The sequence below is a fragment of the Magnolia sinica genome, chromosome 16 (assembly GCF_029962835.1).
Source record: "Magnolia sinica isolate HGM2019 chromosome 16, MsV1, whole genome shotgun sequence".
NCBI classification, from domain to species: domain Eukaryota; kingdom Viridiplantae; phylum Streptophyta; class Magnoliopsida; order Magnoliales; family Magnoliaceae; genus Magnolia; species Magnolia sinica.
In genome coordinates this window covers 3,611,691-3,634,021 of record NC_080588.1, presented here as the reverse complement: position 1 = coordinate 3,634,021, position 22,331 = coordinate 3,611,691, and the positions used below count along the sequence as shown (strand labels likewise).

General features: G+C 46.2%; 1 protein-coding gene across 2 annotated transcripts; it reads right to left on the bottom strand.

Annotated features, from left to right (window-relative positions):
- Positions 1-17,371: 17,371 nt before the first annotated feature.
- On the bottom strand, positions 17,372-21,574 carry LOC131228716 (heterogeneous nuclear ribonucleoprotein 1-like). Of its 2 annotated transcripts, none has more exons than XM_058224563.1 (4): positions 21,325-21,574; positions 20,612-20,837; positions 19,249-20,449; positions 17,372-17,962 (listed from the first exon to the last, which is right to left on the bottom strand). In XM_058224563.1, the coding sequence occupies exons 2-4, from the start codon at positions 20,831-20,833 to the stop codon at positions 17,919-17,921; spliced, it is 1,467 nt and encodes a 488-aa protein (XP_058080546.1). In that variant the 5' UTR covers positions 20,834-20,837; positions 21,325-21,574; the 3' UTR covers positions 17,372-17,918. The 2 variants fall into 2 exon arrangements, with proteins under 2 accessions (XP_058080546.1, XP_058080547.1); XM_058224564.1 differs by having other exon boundaries at positions 17,372-17,976; positions 21,325-21,573.
- Between the last annotated feature and the right edge of the window lie 757 nt (positions 21,575-22,331).

Genomic DNA, 22,331 nt, shown 5'->3' with positions numbered 1-22,331 from the left:
AGTCGGTTCGGACGACAAAGATTGAGTCGGTTCGGACGACTCATCAGCACTCCGGGCATGCGTCGGGCGGACCACCTTACCAGATCGGCCATCGCAAAATCAAGCCTCATCCCGGATATCTTGGGATAAGATCTCCAACCCCGAAGCTCACGGGATCGGATGAAGGCTCCAGATGGGCACGACCCAATCTCCGTGATACTAGGAGAAGATCCCGCGCACAATATCAGGAAGAGAATCCTCGTGCGATTAAATGCCCCAGCAGCTATAAAAGAGGGACCCCGATCACCCTGAAAGGTACGAAACAAATTCTCTCTAAAAAGCTCCTCAATACTCTTAGACCCAGAATCCAGGCCTGACTTTGGCATCGGAGGGTCCCCTGCTCAAGCCAGGGTCTCCTTTGTCCCCTTTTTGTGCAGGTATACGAAGGTCCAAGAGTAGGAACCAGACATTTGCATCAACAGCTTGGCGCCGTCTGTGGGAATGTACAAAAAGCCATCTCGTATCTCTATACTGATTTCAATGGTGATGACTAGAAGGACGGTCCCAGAAGAAGATTTGAATGAGAATGCGATTACGGGGTCAGCGGGTCCAATCGCGGTTCCCGCAGCCCAGAACCCACCTAACAACCGCCGACGAGGGGCGACCGGAACAAGCAACAATCAGCGGGGTCGCGACGATGGGCGGTTGGACAAGGAGGTTCAAGAAATCCGCTCCGATATGAATATGATGAAGCAGATGCTGGAACGAAAAATGCAGCCACTCCGGCATCCTCAAGGGGAGACAGCGCACGTGCCGACGGCGGCGGTTGATCCTCAACCTTCGGCGCGTCCTTCCGGCCGAGCCAACCCCAAGGCGGATCGGAACCATCTCCAGGTCGGCCAACGCTTCCCTCCCCACGACTCTTTGACACGAGATAGAGCGAAGAAGGCGCAATCGCCCATCCATGGAAGGCACGGCAGAAGCAGAGAACCTTGGAAAGCCGATATTCAAAATTTTAAAAGAGAAGTGCGGGAAGAAATGGCGAAAGAGATGGCGGACATAAAGCACGGCCGGAATGTATATCCGACCGGGTCCGAAGCGAAGGCATCCCCCTTTGTGGTAATGAAGGCTCGGTTGCCCGAGAGGTTTCGATTACCTCAAATCACTCCTTTCACCGGCAAGATCGACCCGACCGAGCATATTGAATGCTTCAGAACCTATATGGAGCTCCACGATGCCTCGGATGCGGTAATGTGCCGGGCCTTTTCTCTTACATTGACCGATGTAGCTCGACTGTGGTTCAAACAGCTGAAACCAAAGTCCATCAGTTCATTCGTTGAGCTGAGTGACGCCTTCCTCACCAACTTCATCGGCGGAAAGAAGAAATTGAAGCCCCCTGCACATCTGAACAACGTAGTTCAAAAGCAGGAAGAGCTACTGAAAGATTATATCAAGCGTTTTTATTTCGAATCCCTTCAGGTTCGAAAACATTCAGAAGAAACGACTCTCAACGCGATCATGCAAGGAGTCAGAGATAAGCCATTCCTGGCATCTCTAGACAAAACTCCGCCCGATACTCCGGCAGAATTTATGGCACGGTCGGATAAGTATGCAAACGCCGAAGAAACGCGAATTCTACGTGAAACCAAAACTTTGGTCAAAGAGTCGGCCAAAAAGGAAGCCGACTCGGCCGGAGGAAGGAAGCGCAAGGATGATCAAGCGCGTGATGAGCGAAGGTCAGGCAAACGGCCGGATCGAAGATTTTCCACATATACTCCCCTGAACAAGACTCGGGAAGAGTTATTGATGGAAATAAAAAACGAAGGCTTTGTTAACTGGCCTAGTAAGCTCAGGAGTAATCCTAATCGGCGGGACAAGGATAAATACTGCCATTATCACCGTGATCACGGGCATAACACAAGTGATTGCCGTCACCTAAAAGAAGAGATCGAACGACTCATAAAAGAGGGCCGACTCAGAGAACATATGGTTAAAGCTGGGGCAGCTGAGGCACGCCCAACCGAGAGCCAGCCTATGGAAGAGATCCGGACGATTATCGGCGGTCCACAAGGTGGGGGCGACTCAAACAATGCACGAAGGAATCATGCAGGAAAACTTAGTCAGCCTCAGTCCGAGCTCATGATCATAGATCGGCCACCAAAGGAGAAGAAAATAGAAAGATATTACATCTCGTTCACAGAGGAAGATGCCCGAGGCATCTATCACCCCCACGATGACGCATTGATTGTCACCCTGACTATCGCTAACCGAAAAGTGTTTCGGATACTCGTCGATACGGGGTCATCTGCAGACGTGTTATTTACCCAGGCGTTCGACAAAATGGGGATCGAACAGTCCACACTACGCCCAGTTCGGACCCCGTTGATCGGTTTTTCCGGAGGACAGGTACTGCCTGAAGGGATTGTCTCGTTACCACTCACTGCTGGTAGTGCCCCACATCAGACGACGATGATGGTTGACTTCCTGGTTGTCGATCAACCCTCGGTATACAACGCAATACTCGGCCGACCTTCATTGAGTCTCCTCCAGGCCGTGGTATCCACATACCATCTTTCATTGAACGACCGAGTCGGAGTCGGAATTGTCAAAGGAGACCAGCAGGATGCGAGGCGATGTTACATGATAGCTGTAAAAGGAGCCGCCGACAAAAGTCCGACCAACATATTAACGATCGAATCATTGGACCCTCGGGGCGAGAATTATGAACGAGGACAGCCGGTCGAGGATCTTGTCTCGGTCCCCTTGGTCGAGACAGATGGATCCAAGACGGTACGAATTGGCTCGTCTCTGCAGTCCCCTTTGAAAGAAAAGCTGATAGCCCTGCTCCGTAGGTACGCCGACGTCTTTGCCTGGAGTCATGAAGGACATGCCCGGGATCGACCCCTCTGTGGTGACTCACCGACTCAACATCGACCCGTCGTATCGACCGATCCGACAGAAGCGGCGACCGCTCGGCCCTGAACGATACGCTATCATTGAAGAAGAAGTCAACAAACTCCTCCAGGCTAATTTCATAGAAGAAGTATACTATCCAGAGTGGGTCGCGAATGTCGTGCTCGTAAAGAAATCCAACGGGAAGTGGCGGGTCTGTATTGACTATACTGACTTAAATAAAGCCTGCCCAAAGGATAGTTTTCCGCTTCCAAGGATAGACCAGCTAGTAGATAGCACCGCCGGACATGAGCTCCTTAGCTTCATGGATGCTTATTCAGGATATAATCAAATTGCAATGCATAAGACAGATAAATCAAAAACTACCTTTGTCACCGACAAAGGCCTTTACTGTTACCGAGTGATGCCATTTGGTCTGAAGAATGCCGGCGCAACCTATCAAAGATTAGTTAATAAAATCTTTGCTCGGCTTATAGGCCGAACCATGGAAGTATATATTGATGACATGCTCGTCAAAAGTGTACATGCGGCAGATCATGTGAACGATTTGGAAGAAATGTTTCTCACCCTACGAAAGTTTCGGATGAAGCTGAATCCGAATAAATGCGCTTTTGGGGTGCGCTCTGGAAAGTTTCTCGGTTTCTTGGTTAGTCAGCGAGGAATAGAGGCAAACCCTGAGAAGATAAAGGCTTTGATTGATATGGAATCCCCTAAAACCATAAAGGACATCCAAAGGTTGACTGGACGAGTCGCAGCACTTAATCGTTTCCTGTCCAGAGCCACGGATAAATGTCTCCCTTTCTTCAAACAGTTGAAAGGAAGACAAACAATGGACTGGACGGAAGAATGTGAAGCGGCATTCCAACAATTAAAATCATGTCTCGGTTCTGCACCTCTCTTATCAAAGCCCGAATCGGGGGAGTCTTTGCTCCTTTACCTAGCGGTGTCCGAGGCAGCGGTTAGCTCGGCCTTGATACGAGAATCCGAAGGAAAGCAACTGCCGGTTTACTACGTCAGCAAAGCATTATTGCCGGCAGAAACAAGATACCCAAGCCTGGAAAAAATGGCCTTGGCTTTAATCACTTCCTCTCGCCGACTCAGGCCATACTTCCATGCCCATACCATCATCGTAATGACCGATCTTCCGCTTCGCCAGGTATTGCAGAAACCAGAAGCTTCCGGCCGACTCACGAAATGGGCCATCGAATTGAGTGAATTTGACATTCAATACAGCCCGAAGGCAGCAATCAAAGGGCAAGCAGTAGCTGATTTTATCGCCGAAGGAACACCACCATTCGAGCTCCCGGTCAAAGATATATCAAAGGATGTTGCAGTTCCAACAACAACCGCTCCCCCGACCCTTATCTGCCCTATTCCCTGGAAACTATTTGTCGACGGTTCTTCCAACTCGAAGGCAAGTGGGGCTGGGGTTGTGCTGGAAACCCCCGATCATACCTATATACAGTATGCCTTACGACTTGGATTCCAAGCGTCGAACAATACGGCGGAATATGAAGCGTTGTTACTCGGCCTCCGTCTCGCCGCTAGCTTGGAGGTCACGCACCTCAGTGTTTTCAGCGACTCTCAGTTGGTTGTTAATCAAGTTACCGGTGTATACCAGACACGGAAAGACCAGTTAAGGGCATACATGCAGAAAGCGAAAGAACTTATCAACGGATTTCAACTCTAACGTGTCACTCGGATCCCTCGTACGGAAAATAGCAAAGCCGATTTGTTAGCAAAGCTCGCCTCAGCCGATGAAGATGAAATACCCAGGTCCGTCCCTGTCGAATACGTCGATAAGCCGAGTATAGATGAACCAATTAGCGAGGCCGTCAATACAATCAACTCGGAACCATCCTGGATCGATCCAATCCGCCAATACCTTGACGAAGGAAGTTGCCCGAGGATCGCGCCGAGGCTCGACGAATTAAGATCCGAGCCTCCCGTTACACCATACTCAACGGAACCGTCTATAAGAAAGGTTACTACGCCCCGTTGCTGCGGTGCCTCAAACCCAGCGAGGCAGACTATGTATTACGGGAGATCCATGAAGGAATCTGCGGAAACCACTCCGGAGGGCGATCTCTCGCCCATAAGGTCCTACGACAGGATACTACCGGCCCACTATCCAACACGACGATCGCGGCTCGTCCAAAAATGCGACAAATGTCAACGATTCGCGGCAATTCCGAGGCAAGCCCCGGCACTGACGCCGATGAGTGGTCCCTGGCCCTTCGCACGGTGGGGTGTCGACATCATAGGCCCGCTCCCTATGGGAAAAGGTCGGACCAAATTTGTTGTGGTAGCGGTGGACTATTTCACGAAGTGGGCCGAGGCGGAGCCATTAGCTAAAATAACCGAGCAGAAGATCACCGAGTTTGTGTGGAAAAATATTATCTGCCGATTCGGAGTACCCCGTACCATTGTCACAGACAATGGAAGGCAATTTGATAATAGGAGCTTTCGCGAGATGTGCGATAACCTCGGAATTAGAAACGTTTATTCTTCACCTCATCACCCTCAAACCAACGGACAAGTTGAGGCGGTTAACAAGATTATCAAGCAACATCTTCGGACCAAGCTTGGCCGGGCCAAAGGAGCATGGGCTGAAGAGCTCCTGAAAATTCTTTGGGCTTACCGAACTACAGCTCGAACAGCCACAGGAGAGACTCCGTTTTCACTAGCTTATGGCTCGGAAGCCATCACTCCCTTTGAAATCGGATTACCTTCGGCTCGAATCACCTCATTCAATGCGGAAGAGAATGAAGAACTCCTTGCACTCGGACTCGACCTTCTGGACGAACAAAGGGAAGTGGCGCGGCTGCGCACGGAGGCGCGGCAACGACAAGTGGCTCGGTTCTACAATACCCGAGTTAAGATTAGAAGGTTTCGAATGGGAGATATGGTTCTCCGGAAAGTTTTTTCCAACACCAAGGAATTTGGGTCGGGTACGCTGGGACCCAATTGGGAAGGACCCTATATCGTCTCGGGCACCATCCGACCAGGAACGTATCGGCTAGAAGACCTAAACGGACAACCATTGCCTCACCCTTGGAACGGTGAACACCTCAAGGTCTACTATCCTTAGCTCGGTACTCAATGTTTAAAGACTCTGAACTAAGAAAGATTAAAGCCAAGTCAAATGAATAAAGCTAAGCATTTTTCTTTCATTCATCAAAACACATACAAATACAATGTGTGAATACATCAAAGTGAATAGAAAGAAAAAATCAAAGGGCCCTGGTAACTGTCCTCATGCACCGGCCTCGTCCCCAGCAGCAGTGTCTTCAGCAGCGGCGTCCGGGTTCTCGGATTCCGAGGCTGCTCCACCCTCGATTTCTGAAAGGTCAAGGTCGGGAAAAGATTTCTTTATATCCTTGACGCATTCCAGATATCCGCTTTGGAACAAGCGGTCCCTCTCGTCCTCGAACTCCGCCGACTCAAGGAAAGCTTGGACGGCTTGGTCCTTGGCTTTCTCAGCCTCCCGAGTCTTCTCGTCGGCCTGCCGAATATGCTCTGCCGCTTCAAGCTTAGCCCGAGCTAATTCATCTGCGCACGAAGCATGAACTGCGAGAACTCGCCGGTTCTCTTCTTCAGCTTCGGAGAGAAGAGCCAGTACCCGAGCAACCTCTGCTTGCGCATCCTCCAAGGCTCTTCTGGAGGAAGCCGCCTCTGCTTTCGCATCTTCGGCAGCCTTCCGGGCAAGGGACGCCTCGCCTGTCAGGACGCCGACCTGGATTTCGGCCTCCTCGCGTCGCCCTTCGGCTTCCGACAGAAGAGTCTGCAGCCGATGAGTCGAGGATAGCTCCTTGCCGGCCTTAATCAAGCAGGGAGCGAGTTCAAGAAGCACCCTTGCTGCATGGCTGACGGTTTGCGATGACGGGGCGTTGTAGAGCCTCACGAACTCTCTTTCGCCCCCGTGGGCTAAGGCACAGGGAACCATCCCCGATTCCACTTGCTGCAGGACAGACGGCCCTTTCTGGTTCGTCTCCTCCCCTCGGAGGATGCGGTCCTCGTCTCACCTTCCCCTCGGAAGACGCGGCCCTGGTCTCTTCCTCCCGTCTCGGAACGTCCGTCTCAAGCGTTTGCCGAGTCGGGTGCCGCCGAGGTTCCGAGGCGGACCGCCGTCTCTTGACCCTTTCTTAGGTCGGGAATTATGACGAGAGGAGGGGCGGAAGAACTCGGCTCTTTCTCCTTCCGCGCGCCATTTGCCTCTTGGCGGCGAGGCTCGGCAGAAGAAGCTGGCCGCGGAGGAGCCTTCAACCGTGGCCCTAAGGGGAAGACGAGCTCCGATCATTTACGAGGGCGGCTCGGGAACAATCCCGAGGTTAGGACGGGCTTGGCGATCTAAAAAAAATAATGGCGAAGTAAGTCGGGAAATTCGGAAAATTCGGAAGATACATTTTCGATTACTGTGACTTAGAATCTAGACTGCAAGATGAAGGCGCTCACATTTGTAAAGCTCCTTCCAAGATCTATCTGCCGGATCAACGTCCTCAACTCTTTGATCCGAGCCGAGGCACGGAGCCGAGCTTCGGCCGCTTCTTCGGGATATCTGCTGGACACAAGTCCTTCGGACTCAGAATATTACAAAAATGAAAAAGGGAGAGAGAGAAAACCCAAGTCACTGCCCTCTGGAATGTCCGAGGAACACGAGCCTCGCAGGGCCCGGACTCATCCATCTCCCAGCGACCACATGCCCAAAACCAACGCTCTCTCCAATGTTTGTTGGAAGTGGGAGGGTCAGTGATCAGGGAACCGCCTCCGCCTCGCCAAGCAGCGAAGACGTAGAAGCCAGGGTAGTTCGGATTCACCCGCACTTGGTACAGGTGGAGAAATTCGTCGACTGTAAGCGGTGGCTGTTCCATCTCGGCCCACAACACCGCACACCCGAATAAGTTCCTCCACCCATTCGGAACTCTCTGCCCCGGGGCAATCTGAATACGAGATAAAACTCCCCGGACGATGGCCTGAAGGGGCAGACGCAAGCCGCATTGCATTGACACTTGGTAAATGGCGACCGCCCCAGCAGGAGGGTGATCCGGCAAGTCATTCGGACGGGGGAGATAGGTGATGACCGACTCGGGGATGTGATACCCGATTCGGATTCTGTCTAAGTCCGCCTCAGTTAAAACTGAGGGAACCGGACCGCTTAAATCTTCCCCCGATCCTTCTCCTTCAGACTCGGCATGCGCCGGTTCATCGACAGGAACTGGATCGGAGGTTCCCTCGGCAATCAACATTTCATCTTCTTCCTCCTCATCTTCCTCCATGCCCCTTGGGAAGTTAGGCCTTCCCGGGCGGGTTAATAAAGACGACCCACCACGAGAAGGAACAACAGAAGCAGGGCGCTCCGCCGGAGCTTCAGTGACTCTCTCAGATAGAAAAGCAGCGTTGGCATCCACTGCTATCTCCGTCAGTAAGGAAGGCGATTCCGCAACATTCCAAAAACGTTGCGCTTCGCCTTCGTCTCCGGAAGCTCCCCCCTGGGGACTTCGAGAACCCCTATCCGCCATTATTATCTAATAAAGAGGAAGGAGAAACTCACCGGAGGGAGAAAGGAAAACGGAGATGGCGGAAAGAGGCACCGACGGTAAAGAGAAAAAAAAGGAAGAAGATGAAAGACTGAGAAGGCTCCAAAGGGAATGAAAAGTAGGAATGGCAATAGAAGTTCAAAATGCGGGACCCCCACCAATTTATAAGATTGCCATACGGCGGGAGTAATTAATGAGGAAATGATTCGACGCCTGCATCGATTCCCCCACTCGACACGTGGCGCTCGTCGACTGACGACAATAATGCCCTTGCTACGTGTCCAACCCTCATTGGCGGGATGAGCGATTTGATGGCTGACGGCGCATTCGATGTCAGGAACCGAACCGCCTCCCGTCAAAGGCGACATGGAACGCATTAAATGACCACCTACTGTCTCGGACTGGGTTGTGAACCGACTCAAAACTCGCTACTCCTAAGTGTCATATGAAACACACGGAGTAGGGGGGCTTACTGTTGGGAACAAAAAATATAAGTCCGCAGATTCGGACTTAATGCCTCGGGTCACCAAAGAATGTGCCAAACCCGAGGCATGATTCGCAAAACCGAGACAAAGGTTAAGTCGGTTCCGACGACAAAGGTTGAGTCGGTTCGGACGACTCATCCGCACTCCGGGCATGCGTCGGGCGGACCACCTTACCGGATCGGCCATCGCAAGATCAAGCCTCATCCGGATATCTTGGGATAAGATCTCCAACCCCGAAGCTCACGGGATCGGATGAAGGCTCAAGATGGGCACGATCTTATCCCCGTGATCCTAGGAGAAGATCCCGCGCTCAATATAGAGAATCCTCGTGCGATTAAATGCCCCAGCAGCTATAAAAGAGGGACCCCGATCACCCTGAAAGGTACGAAACAAATTCTCTCTAAAAAGCTCCTCGATACTCTTAGACCCAGAATCCAGGCCTGACTTTGGCATCGGAGGGTCCCCTGCTCAAGCCAGGGTCTCCTTAGGAAGCAGTGGGGATAATGATTTCCACTGTTGAAACTTTACTGGGCCCATAGTAATGTTTGTTTGTCATTTAACATGTTCATAAGATCATACAACATGGATGAACAGAGAGCACAAATATAAGCTTGATCCAAAACTTACTTAGGCTTTAAGAAATTTTCAATAGTAGAAGTTTAATGTTTTCCAAGGTATGGTCCATTGGACACTGTATATACTTCATTTTTAGGCTCAAGCTCTAAAATTATCCAGAAAAATGGATGTACAGAGCAGGTAAAATACATAATCTTGATGGACCTAACAGAGTTTGCTCAGTACAGTAAGCGTAGAGAGTTACCACGCAATTTCCGAGAGTTACTACGCAATTTCCGAGGATACAGCACGGACCTACAGAACTCGTGCATTCCCCGTCTGTACCAACCCGTCTAACGAATCCTGACCAGCTTGGAAGCAGATGCACGTGGCTTCGGTGGTAATTGAACTCCCACCATCAAAAACTCCTTGGGCGGCGCAGAATGTTTATTTTCCATCCAACCCTTGATAAGGCCACACAGACTTGGATGAAAGGAGCACCCAAATATCAGCTTGATTGAAAACTTTTGTGGCCTTGATAAGTTTTTAATGATCAATCGGTATGGTGTGGTGTGCTAAGAAGTTTTTAATGGTCACTTATCACTGCTTCCTATTATTTCTTGTGGTGTAGCCACTCCAGCTTTGAATCTGCCTTACTTTTGACCGCAAGTCCTAACATAAGCTCACAAACAATAGTCGGCCCTGCAAAACCCACCCATTTCCTGTCTCTGCCAACCCGTCTAATTAATGAATCTGGACCAGCTTGGAAGCGGATGAACGCTCACCATAAAAAACTTTATGGGAGACACCAGAATATTTATTTGTCATCCAACCATTGATGAGGTCACAAAGACATGGACGAAAGGATCACACAAATATCAGCTTGATTGAAAACTGTTATGGCCCTAAGAAGTTTTTAATGCTCAATCATCACTGTTTCATATAGTGTTGTGGACCCCGAGAAGTTTTTAATGGTCAAACACCATTATTTTCTATTGTTTCTTGTAGGGTTGTCCACCCAAGTTTTTAATCTACCTAACTTTTGAGCGTGTAAGTCCTAACATAAGCAGACAAAATAGACAAACAGAGAGGATATAACGCAGACAACAGTGGGCCCACAGAACCAGTACAATCCCTGTCATTACCAACCCGTCTAATGAATCCAGACCAGCTTGGAAGCAAGATGCACGCATCTTCTGTCGTAATCGAACACTCCAGATTACACTACAATGTTTATTAGCCATCCAACCGTTGAATGATCCATAGCTCAAGTAGTAGATTGAGTGAAAGATGTTTATTAGCCATCCAACCGTTGAATGATCCATAGCTCAAGTAGTAGATTGAGTGAAAGATATCTCGTTTCAACACTGAGGTCTTGGTATCATATCACTAGTGGGGTGGGAAATGGTGAAGTGTGAACCTAGACAGGGTATGCTAACAAGCTAAAAGAAAGATTTTTAAAAATAAAAATGAAAAATTGACTATTTTTTATGGTTTCTTGTGGTCTGGCGCACCTGAGATCAGTTCTGAATCTTCCTTACCATAGAAAACAGCAAAGAGATTGACACCCACAGTTAAAAGGTTCTACTGGCCACAAAAGTTTTCGATCAGGCTAATATTTATCTTTTCCCTTCTTTCATATCTACGTTGACACGTGAATAAGTTGGATCTCAAATAAACATTATGGTGGACCTTTGGAAGGTTTCAACAGTGGGCATCACTCTCACCACTGTTTTCTGTGGTGGGGTACACCTCAGCCTTGGATCTGCCTCGTTCTCTGGACGATGCCCTAAATTGATCTCTCCAAATCTATGAACGGTGTGGAAACAACACATACATCATGGTGGGGTTCACAGAACTTAGTAACGTCACTTCAGTAGCGAGTCGCACCTGTCAGTATCCAATCCGCGTCCACAACAGTGAGCTCCATAGGGCCCGGTCATTCGGTGTCTGTCAACCTGTCTAACGAATCCCGACCAGCTTGGAAGTGGAAGCACGTGGCTTCAATGGTAATAAACATCTTGAGGGACAAGAGAATGCTTATTTCCCATCCAACCATTGATAAGGTCACAAAGACCTGGATGAACGGACCACAAATATCGGCTTGATTGAAAATTTTTGTGGGCCCCAAGGATTTTTAATGTTCAATTAGCACGGTTTCGTATGGTGTGGTGTGGACCCTAAAATGTTTTTAATGGTTAATCACTATTATTTTCTATTGTTTCTTGTGGTGTGCCCACTTGTGTTTTTAATCTGCCTGACTTTTGATCGAAGTGCTAACATGAGCTGTCGAAATGGATGTACGGAAAGATGTATGACAGACAATGGTGAGGCGAACCTGGTCATTCCCTGTCTCTGCCGGACGCAGATTGCGTCCTGCCCCGGCCGTCTCCAGCTGGGAGTGGACAGGAACTTTGACTGGCCTCAATGATGTATGGTCTTATCTACACTGTCCATTCATTTTTTTTCATATCATTTCAGTCGTATGATCCAAAAAAAAAAAAGAGGTATATTCAAATCTTGAGTAGACCACACCACAGGAATCAGTGGTGATAATGATTCTTACTGTTGTAACTTTTCTAGAGCTCACCGTGATGTTTATTTGCCATCCAACCTATTCCTATAAGGCACGTAGACTTGGATGAAGAGAAAATACAAATATCAGCTCTATTCAAAACTTTTGTAGCTCCGACGAAATTTTCAACCATAAGAGTTTAATCCCCATTTTGTAGTCCACTTGAGCTTTGGATCTGCCTCAGTTTTGGGCTTATTGATATGAGAAAATATATAAACGGTGTGGATAAGACCCATACATCACGGTGGCCACTCAAAACTCCTGCCCGTTTCCAGCTGCATACGGGCAGGGTAGGACGCAATCAGCGTCCGTCTCTACCAACCCATCTAACGAATCCGGACGGACAAGCTTGGAAGGCGCTTGAGTGGTAATTGAACGCCCACCATCAAAAACTTCTCGTAGACACGGATGTTTATTTTCCATTTTCCATCCAACGGTTGATAAGGTCACAAAGACCTAGATGAATGGACCGTACAAATATCAGCTTCATTGAAAACTTATGTGGCCACAGGAAGTTTTTAATCACCAATCACCACTGTTTCCTATAGTGTGGTCCACCTGATATTTGGATCTATTGAATTTTTAGGTTAATCCCCTAAAATGATCTCATGAAACGGATGTATGGCATGGATATAAGACACATACATCAAGATGGGACCCACAGTGAGGGATCCACCAAAGCTGCGTCTAAAGCGAAGTGCATCCCCCAAACAAGCTCAGTCCAGTGAGGGGCTCTGTGGAGCCTGCTATAATTTATCGGTTTTATCCACGCCGTCCATCTATTTTTTCAGATCATTTTAGGTTATTAGCCCAAAATAGAGGCAGATCCAAGGTTGAAGTGGACCACACAGTGGGGGATTCAGCGCCCACCGTTAAAAACTTCTCAGGAGGTAGTTGATGCTTGTGTTTTCCATTCGTCCATATATATGTGACCTTATGAACAGTTTGGATGGAAAATAAACATTGCAGTAGGCCCTACAAAGGTTTCAACAGTAGCTGTCATTATAACCGTGGCTTACTTGGCCCACTTGAGTCTTCATCTGCCTAATTTTTGGGCTCATACCTTAAAATGAAAATGATATGCCAAAATGGATGGACGGCATGGATAAAATCCCATGCATAATAGTGGGTCCCATATGGCCCCTGGACTGAGTCCATCAAGGCATATGACAGATGCAAGCCGCTGTGGCTCTTACCATGGGGCCTACCTTGATGTATATATTCCATATCCACTCCGTCCATCCGTTTCACCGTAGAATTTTCGGATGTCATCCCAAAAATTAAGCAGATCCAAATCTCTCGTGGACCATACCACAGGAAAGAGTTTTCCTGTGTTTTTTTTTTTTTTTTTATCACTGCTACTTGCAGCCCATGTAACAGTAAGCTCCTTGGGGCCTACCGAGATGTCTATGTTACATCAACTCCATCCAACAGTTTTGGCAGATCATCTAAATATATGATCCAAAAAGTGAGGCAGATCCAAAACTCAAGTGGGCCACATGAAAAAGAAACAGTAAGGTTTCAACGCCCACCATTGAAACATCATTTGGGCCCACAAAAGTTTTAGGATCAGGATGGTATTTGTGTTTCCCATACATCCTAATGGGAATCACCTTATGAAGGGGGTTGGATGGCATATAAAGATCACGGTAGGCACTCTGAAGGTTTCAAGGTCAACGTTTTCAATTCCATCTCGGACGCAGATTGCTGCTTACCCGCCGGGCAGTTCTGTGGGCTGGCCCACTGTGATGTATCTGTTTACCCATGCCGTTCATCCACTTTCTCAGATCATTTTAAGGTATCTGCAAAAAAATGAGACAGACCCAACTCTCAGGTGGACCACACCAAATAATAAGCTTGGGTAAATGCTAGAGTCATCTGTGGTGTAGTCCGATTGAGCGTTGGATCTGCTTCATTTTTGTATTCATACCTTAAAATGATATGAGAAAATGGTTAGACGGCATGTATAAACAGATACCTCACGGTGGGCGGAGCCAGAGACACGAGTAGGGATAGGACGATCCCTTCATCCCACTGTTTCCAGTGGTGTGGCCCACTCTGCGTTTTGGATCTGCCTCAGTTTTGGCCCTGCGACCTAAAAGGATTTAGCAGAACTGATGGACGGAATGGATGTCACACCGACATTGCAGTGGGCCCAAGTTTTGGGCTGACCGGACAACAGGGATCCGCCCAACTCGGATGGATATTTACATATATTCATCTCATGCTGGCCCATCTTACACTACACGACATCCAAGTCCAACAAAAAAGTAACAGTGGTACCCAGTTCTTGTGGGCCCCACGTGGTGGTATAAAGACAACATCCAACCCGTCCAAAAGCTGACCAGCACCATGAGGTGCATCCAGCCCAAAAATCATGGCAATCCACTCATCAGGTGGGCCACAACACGTTTCAACACTGAGGTCTTGGTATCAATTCCCTGGGTGGTTAACAGTGAAGTGTGAACTGACAGTGGGTGTATAACAAGCTAACCAAAATAAAAAAGTGGACCACAACCCACCCAAAAGTACAACCCAGCTGTTGTGGACTCCACGAGGTGTGCTAATGACATCCAACCCATCCAAAAGTTGGGCCTCACCAGCATGTGTGTCCAGTGCCGAAACCAGACCAATCCAATTATCAAGTGGGCCACCACTCAACAACATACCATCAAATTCAATTGGCTGGGCCTGGGATAATCGTACGGCATTGGACCCGTCTAAAGGATGCACCCTACCATGAAATCCGGCCCATCAAATAATTGGGTGGGCCATCACTTGAATTTTGAGGTTTGTGGGCGTTTTTTTCATTGTTTTCCATGCTGTTGCCTGCCTGATGGTTGGATCGGCCTGATTCATAGAATGTACGGCCATCAAAGTGGGGCACACCCTTCTCACGGGTTGGATGTCATCCACACACTACATGGGGCGTAATACAGCCCAGTTTCAACATAACAATTCAAAATTTCAAATACCAATCAATGTATTAAAGAGCACAAATATAATAGGAAAATGTAGTAAATAAAGTAGCATCCCTCGATAGTTATAAAAAATTGTCCCTTACAAACACATGGCCACCGATCTGGGCCATTCGATCTAGATTGATATTTGAAATGGGCCAAAAACTACAACAACCAAACAATCCTAGCCATCCAATCTAGATTTTACTTTGAGACTTGCCAGGTACTAATCCTGAGTGTCCCAAGCAGGCTATCAGCATCTAAGAGGGGTATTAGGACATAGTCCACTGAGTGGATGGTCCATCTCAATGTCAATCTACATCAGAGGTTTGGTGGAAACATCCCGACACGACTGCAATACGATTCATCTTCCAATGATCCAAACTAGTTATATGATAAGTCTCACTTTGTATGGTGGAAAGACAACAAATAAAAGCTCTCAATTAGATTATTGGATTATTTCAACCCTACGATATTTTGGCTCTTTTGCTTTGAGCATGAACAGACCATCATAACCTGTGCAATCAGAGGGTTGAAATATCCAATCTGACAACTCTTTCCGCAATCCAACCATCCAACGGGAGCCCTATCAAATAAACAGTTTAGGTCATTGAGAAAAACCAAGACCCAACGGATAAGAGTCCTGATCCAATGAATATTATTGCAATATTTCCAGATGTATTGGAGCAAAACTCTCAGCATCAACCCAGGAATGTACAAATGGTTTATACAAAGCTTGAGTGTGGTCTGATACAGAGCTCCTAAAAACCTTGGCTGAGACAGACTCATAAACACCAGATTGGTGGGCCAGATCAAAATCACTGACATTCACTACAACAAGGAAAATAACAGTGCACTGGGTTTCAATGACAGAGATGGGCCTTTCAAGCAATCAGAGGGAGGAAGGTGATACTGATGTGAGAGAGAGTGGCCTACACAAGCAAAACCTCAAAGGGGACTGAAAGTACTTGTATAGCAGGTTATGATGTATCATACAGTTTCAGTTTCTCCAAGTGGGGCCCATGGTTCAGTGGTTCAAATTGTTGATATGATGCACCCAAAAAAAACCCAAGATGGACAGATCGTAGTCATTGATATTTGGCCAGTTTTCTATCGAGTTTGAACTATCACTATTTTTTATTTCTTAAATGTGGCTGGTTATTGAAGGGTTGGAATATTTCAATCTTGAGGAACTTTGGTGTGTGAGTCATCAGCAATGAAACCCATCATATCAATGGTTTAGATAACTGAACCATGAGCCACACTAGCACAAACTGAAGGCATGAAGTTCAGATTAGAACTGAGGCTCACAGCAGGCTAGACTACTACTACTACCCTATTTTCCACTCTCTCTATTACCATGGTGATTCATCCACCCCACATGGGGGATGCAAGAGCACAAAATTATGGGGCCCATTGTGGATGGAGATTATCCAGAACATCACATTGATTGGAAAATCCTAACCATCTAATCAGAGGTCATCAAGTAGAACATTAAAAGAAAATGATCAGATGGTGAAATTCAACAGTGGATCCGTCTGTCCATGATGGGCCAGCTATGTGGGGCGTTTGGATTGGCATGTGGGTAAGACCATGTGTACAGTGGATGAGTCCCACCAATTAAGAAATGCAGATAATGTGTATAGCAGTCTAGCCCTTAAAAATAGGACCAACTCAAAGAAGCACAAACATCCATAGATCATGTAGCAAAGAAAAAGCAATTTTTTCATCAGAAGGATCTTTCACCATAGAAAGATGATGAATAAATAGATGAGAAATGCTCTACTGCTTTCAGAGAACTATAAGTTATACTGCTGCTAGTTGCATTGATTCATTCGGACAGTTCAATCAATTGATCTGAACTGTCCATTAAGTTCAGCATACATTTCATGGGCTATTGTGCTAAAATCACACTTATCATATGATCTAATCCATTCTAGATTTGTCCATAATTTCTACAGTCATCCGATCGGATGGTTATGGCTGTTTAACAAAAATGATTCTTTAGAATCATAAGCAACCATGATGGTCCCTAACAAATAGATGGATCAAATTATTGATTGGACCTTATTTTGTGTAAAAGATATTGACCGTCCATATTTAAGGCCATTGATCAAATGGTTAATATTTGTCAGATCGGTATGATGTTTTTCATGGTAGCCATGAAATGTGTGTTCGACCTAATGAACAGTCCAAGTCGATGGATTAGACTGTCTAAGTGCCCCAATGCAAGTGAGAGCACTATAACTTATAGTGCTCTAAAAGCACTTGAGAAGTTCCATAAATAGATTATTAACAAAAAATACCCCCGCAATTCTGATCAACACCCAATTCACAAAATCAAGCTTTTCAAAACCAACATTCCCATTGAAATGAATCAGAATATATAGAAAGCTTATTCTTTGGGACCGAGACGGTACCTGCTGAAAGTTTTTCTCACACAGTAAAATCAACCAGAACTCTGGTACATCTGATGATTAAGAAAAGAAGAAGACAAAATAAAACAAACATACCTGACAGGAACTAGCAACATCCGCCAGACATTATGGCAAAAAATAATAACAGTCCATCCGATGCATTCTTCACGATTGGAACACTCTTCTGAATATATCCCGCAATCTGATTTTACATCTCAATCAAACCCCAAGAAACCCAAAACCTACACTCCATGTAAGAAACTAAAACTCAAATCTCAAACCTTACACAAAATACTTTTTTTCTTTTTCTTTGTTATCATTCCTCTCTCTCTCTCTCTCTCTCTCTCTCTCTCTCTCTCTCTCTCTCTCTCTTTATGAATTTGAATTCTCAAAACAAACACTCCGGTTAGCTCTAGATAATTGAATTAACTGAAGTCTGAAATATCGACGAGGGGGTGCGAAATTCACAGTCATGCACCTGACTTCACCGGATTCCTTCACCTACTATGAGCTGCTCTGATATCAAAAGAATAATCCTCACCTAGGTAGCAATTCCTGAGCAAGTGAGGTTCAAGATTGAACGTGTAAATATGAGCAAGTAATGTTTAAGAAAGGGATATCATGAGGAGCTCTGTTAAGCCAACACATCTGAGCTGTGAATCTGGTGGGAGCCATCATATATATGGCATAGCCCAAGATGAGCCCCATCGACTCATCAGGCAGGATATGTGCATATGTTTGATATGTGGATCATTGACAATTTCAACTGATGTTTAAAACCTGGACAGGACCCTGAACCCTTTACGCAGTCACATTGGTTTAACCAAGTCCTAACTGGTCCCGGCCTTTGAGGTTCATGTGGCATGACAAAGGAATAAAATGCACAGAACAAAGGTTTAACCTGTTGATTGGAATGGACAAACCAGTCAATGCGGACAGTGGATTGGTCAGTTGACATGGCAGTCTGGATGGTCTCCCCACCTGAAATGGGTTTATATGGACCCGGCCCATTTTGGCAGGAAAAATCCAGTCCAGGTTTTAAAACACTGATTTTATTCTAATTGCTTTCCAACATGTGTGGGCCTGCATGATAAGTGCAACCCAGAACATCTTCATAGCATGATGTGCAATCTCAAACATAAACCAGGTTCGCACATATTGCCACATGTGGCAGTGCGTATAGAAAGGTCTGAGACGGTTCAACAGACCTCTATCATGACACCCTATGCATGTACACTATAATTCCAGCCACAGCAATAAGAAAGCTATTTTAAGATGAAAAATATGCAACTGCAATGACTGAAGTATTATTCATTGACGAGCTTTGCTAAGCCCACACACATTGCAACAAAGCTCATTTACAAGCCGCACATATACCAGCATGGCATGATAGGTCCGATATCCACAATCCATCCATCAGAATGCCACTATATTGATGCCCTACTTCAAGAATCTGCTTGATCCATCGGTCAGGCAGACGACAGTTTACAAACAAACGTACAGCTATGAAAAACTTAGCTGAAGTTTTTATAATCCATCCACCTCCTTCCAATATTGGGGCCTGCAAGCTGATTTGACCAGATTTATTTTTTGGGAAACAAGTACAGGGTCAATCCAACCTGATGGATGGATTAGATCTTGGAGGCACGTGCCATGCTGGCAAATGTGTGGCATGTACATGAGCTTTATCGCACGTGTGTGTATGCTTAGCTATGCTCCTCATTGACACTAGTTTCTGCAAAATAGAATATTTGGAACAATTTTCTACTCGTAAAAGAGACAAATCCATCAGAACAACAATTCAACAGAGCTAAAGAAAGAACTCACCTCTATTTGATTGTCTGTTGCTAACATCATAACCACCCATATAACCAGTTGAACCTTTGGCTGTGACATCCGAAGGTGCATTCCCAAGCCCATAACCAAATGAACTGGGCCCATCTAGCTCGGAAGACGCAGACCGCCAAGTAGGGTCCCCATAAATGGAACTACCACCATATAGATCTGCATAGGCACCATCATACCCGCCATTCGATGCAGTAAACGATTGCGGGGCACCACCTGCCCCACTGCTCCTACCATAACTACTCCCTCCCAATCCGTAATTGTTATCACCACTTCCATATCCGAGATTTCCACTGCCAAAGCCAGAACTGCCAACCCCGCCTTGAGCTGAAATAGAAGGAGACGAACCCCAATTCGTGCTGGTATTGCCAAAGCCTCCAATAGTTCCACTCCCGGATCCGCCCATGTAAGCTGCCGAATTTGCGGAACTCGTAGTATAGCTAAGTCCACCGCTCCCCCATACATTTCGACCTGGTGAGTTTAAGAGGGACCCACTTCCAAAGTTACCTCCACCATACCCAGTAGCATTACCATATCTACTCGAATTCGCACTGTAATAAGGGTTCAATCCCCGCCCATAGCTGAGGTTAGTGTTGAAATTTGCAGTTCCTCCATAATTTGGGCTCAGACCAGGTTCAAAATTCATACCCATTCCATAACCGGGTGGACCAAATGGAGGAAATCCACTCCGACCACCTGCAATTGGACCAAATCTATTGTCCATCCTCATTCCATATCCTCCAACAGAATTCGGATTAAGCCCTTGAGTGTAACCATTAAGGAAGCTATTGACCCTATTCATACCATAGTTATATCCGCCTAGAGGAGACCGACTAGGCCCTGGGGATAACTCTTTCGGGACAGCCCGCTTGACCTCAACCATCTTACCATTCAGTTCATGGAAGGTTTTCATCAAGACTTTCTCCACGGCGTCCTCCGAGTCGTAAGTGATGAATCCAAACCCCCTTGGTCTTTGGGTGTTGTGGTCATACATTACCACAACGTCCGTTATTGTCCCAAACTGATCAAAATACTTCTTGAAGTCACTCTCTGTTACCGTCGATGCCAAACCTCCCACGAATATCTTCTTTGTGCGAGCTGGGCCAGGTGATCCATGGATGCTACTGCTGTTTCTACTAAGAATATGCTGATCATCCCTAGGAACGGCCTTCTTTGCCTCAACCTGAAAATTCATCAAATTTTGGAACAATGGAATGAAAACCCAATTCTAGAATTAAGGATTGGATGTTCAATAATTCATGGAGTTCAAAGCATAATAACAAAAACCCGAATACAGAAAGGTGCCGTGTTTCAAAATTCTCATAATGCCAAGGAAGAAAATTACCATTCGACCATCTATTGTATGTTTCTCCATGACCACCCGCTCTGCGACGGCGGGATTCGCAAACACAATGAAACCGAATCCACGGGCACGGCCTGTGGTCCGATCCTTCATGATCACGGCCTCCACCACCTCCCCATACGCCTTGAAATAATCCTTGAGACGGTCCTCGTTCGTGTCCCATGAAATCCCACCGATAAAAAGCTTACCAAGATCGGATTCCATTTCTCTGCAATTCCCCAAATTGAACAACACCAACATTAAATTTCCAACACAATAATTCTCAAAATTTCTCCCTTTTATCAACAGAATCTCAAACCATATTCAAAACCGAACACAATATTCTACATCGGATCCAATCTAAGCCATCCAATTCGAAAAAAAAAAAAAAAAACAACGAATAATTAGATGAAATAAATCCCCGATCAATGAGAAAAACCGAATTCCATAATCCATAGATCGAAACAGATAGAAAACATACCTTGTTCGAGAAACCCAACCGGAATCGGATCGGATACGAATTGGGTTTTCTCCGATTCAATCGACAAACGTATGATCCGTCATGGATCAATCCAACAACCCTTAAAAACCCAACAGGAAATCGAGATAAGAAAAACCCAAAAAAAAAATAATAATAATAAATCAGATTTCGATGTCATTAGGAGGAATTCAACAACAAGAGAGGAAATCCAGATGAAGCAGACAAGAATACATACCGATTGAAGAGACCCAGATGCGGAATCGAGGAAATCTAAGATCTGGGAGGAGGTATTAGAAGAACAGAGGGCGTGTTCATCCTCCCAAAAAAGGCCCTCCCTTCTCTTTCTCTCTCCTCTTCTACACTCCTCCTTTTCTTCCTTCAATTCCGTTTTGATTGAATTAAAAATCAAAGATGGAAAGATGGAAATCGATATTATATAGAGAGAGAGAGAGTGTCTGTGAGAGAGATTAGAAAGAAGGAATATAAAGAGAAGATAGGAGAGAGGCTTGGATCCCTGGTCTTAGAAATGTGCTGAGAATATGGTGAGAGTTCACCACCATTTAAGAAAATGGTGGCACGTCGCATGCATCTTATCATCTATCCGTTGTGATCGTGATGTATGGTCATAGCGAGGTCAATTTCCGATTATTGGATGGATTATCAAGGTTAAAACTTGATGGGTGAAATCGGATGGTTGAGATCGTCCAATCAGAGGCTATACCCCATCCATGATGGAGCCATCATATTGTACGGTCACTGTTGCTCTTGTTTACAACGGATGGCCCTTTCAAAATGCTGGAATATTGCATTTGTACAGGCCCTTTCAAAGACTCGGCGACATGGATTGACTCATTCGATCTTGAGTCGAGTTGTGACTCACTGAGTCAGGGTCCAATCCAGAGGCTGATCCATTGTATCAAACTAGATGAAGTCTCACCAAATCTGAGTTGACTCAGTTGGGTTCATCAGACTCCATCCCTAAAACCATTGGTGATGATGAACCTGTGTCTTGTCTAGGACGTTCCGTAAGTATATCATCCATGCCGTTCATCCAGTTTTCCGATGTCATTTTATGGTACGATGCCAAAAATGAGGTAGATCCAAATCTCAGGTGGCTCACATCACAAGAAAATAATGATAATTGAATGCTTACTATTAAAAACTTTTTGAACTCACAAAAGTTATAGATTAATATGATATTTCCACTTTCCCATCATCCAAGTCTGTATAACCTAATCAACA

Bases quoted from the DNA above. Each gene is read 5' to 3' on its own strand.
- LOC131228716 (XM_058224563.1), bottom strand. From the start codon at position 20,833: ATGGAATCCGATCTTGGTAAGCTTTTTATCGGTGGGATTTCATGGGAC. The intron at 20,450-20,611 runs GTAATTTTCTTC...ATGAATTTTCAG, and splicing joins ATACAATAGATGGTCGAATG to GTTGAGGCAAAGAAGGCCGT. The intron at 17,963-19,248 runs GTGAGTTCTTTC...ATTGCTACCTAG, and splicing joins CAACAGACAATCAAATAGAG to GTGAGGATTATTCTTTTGAT.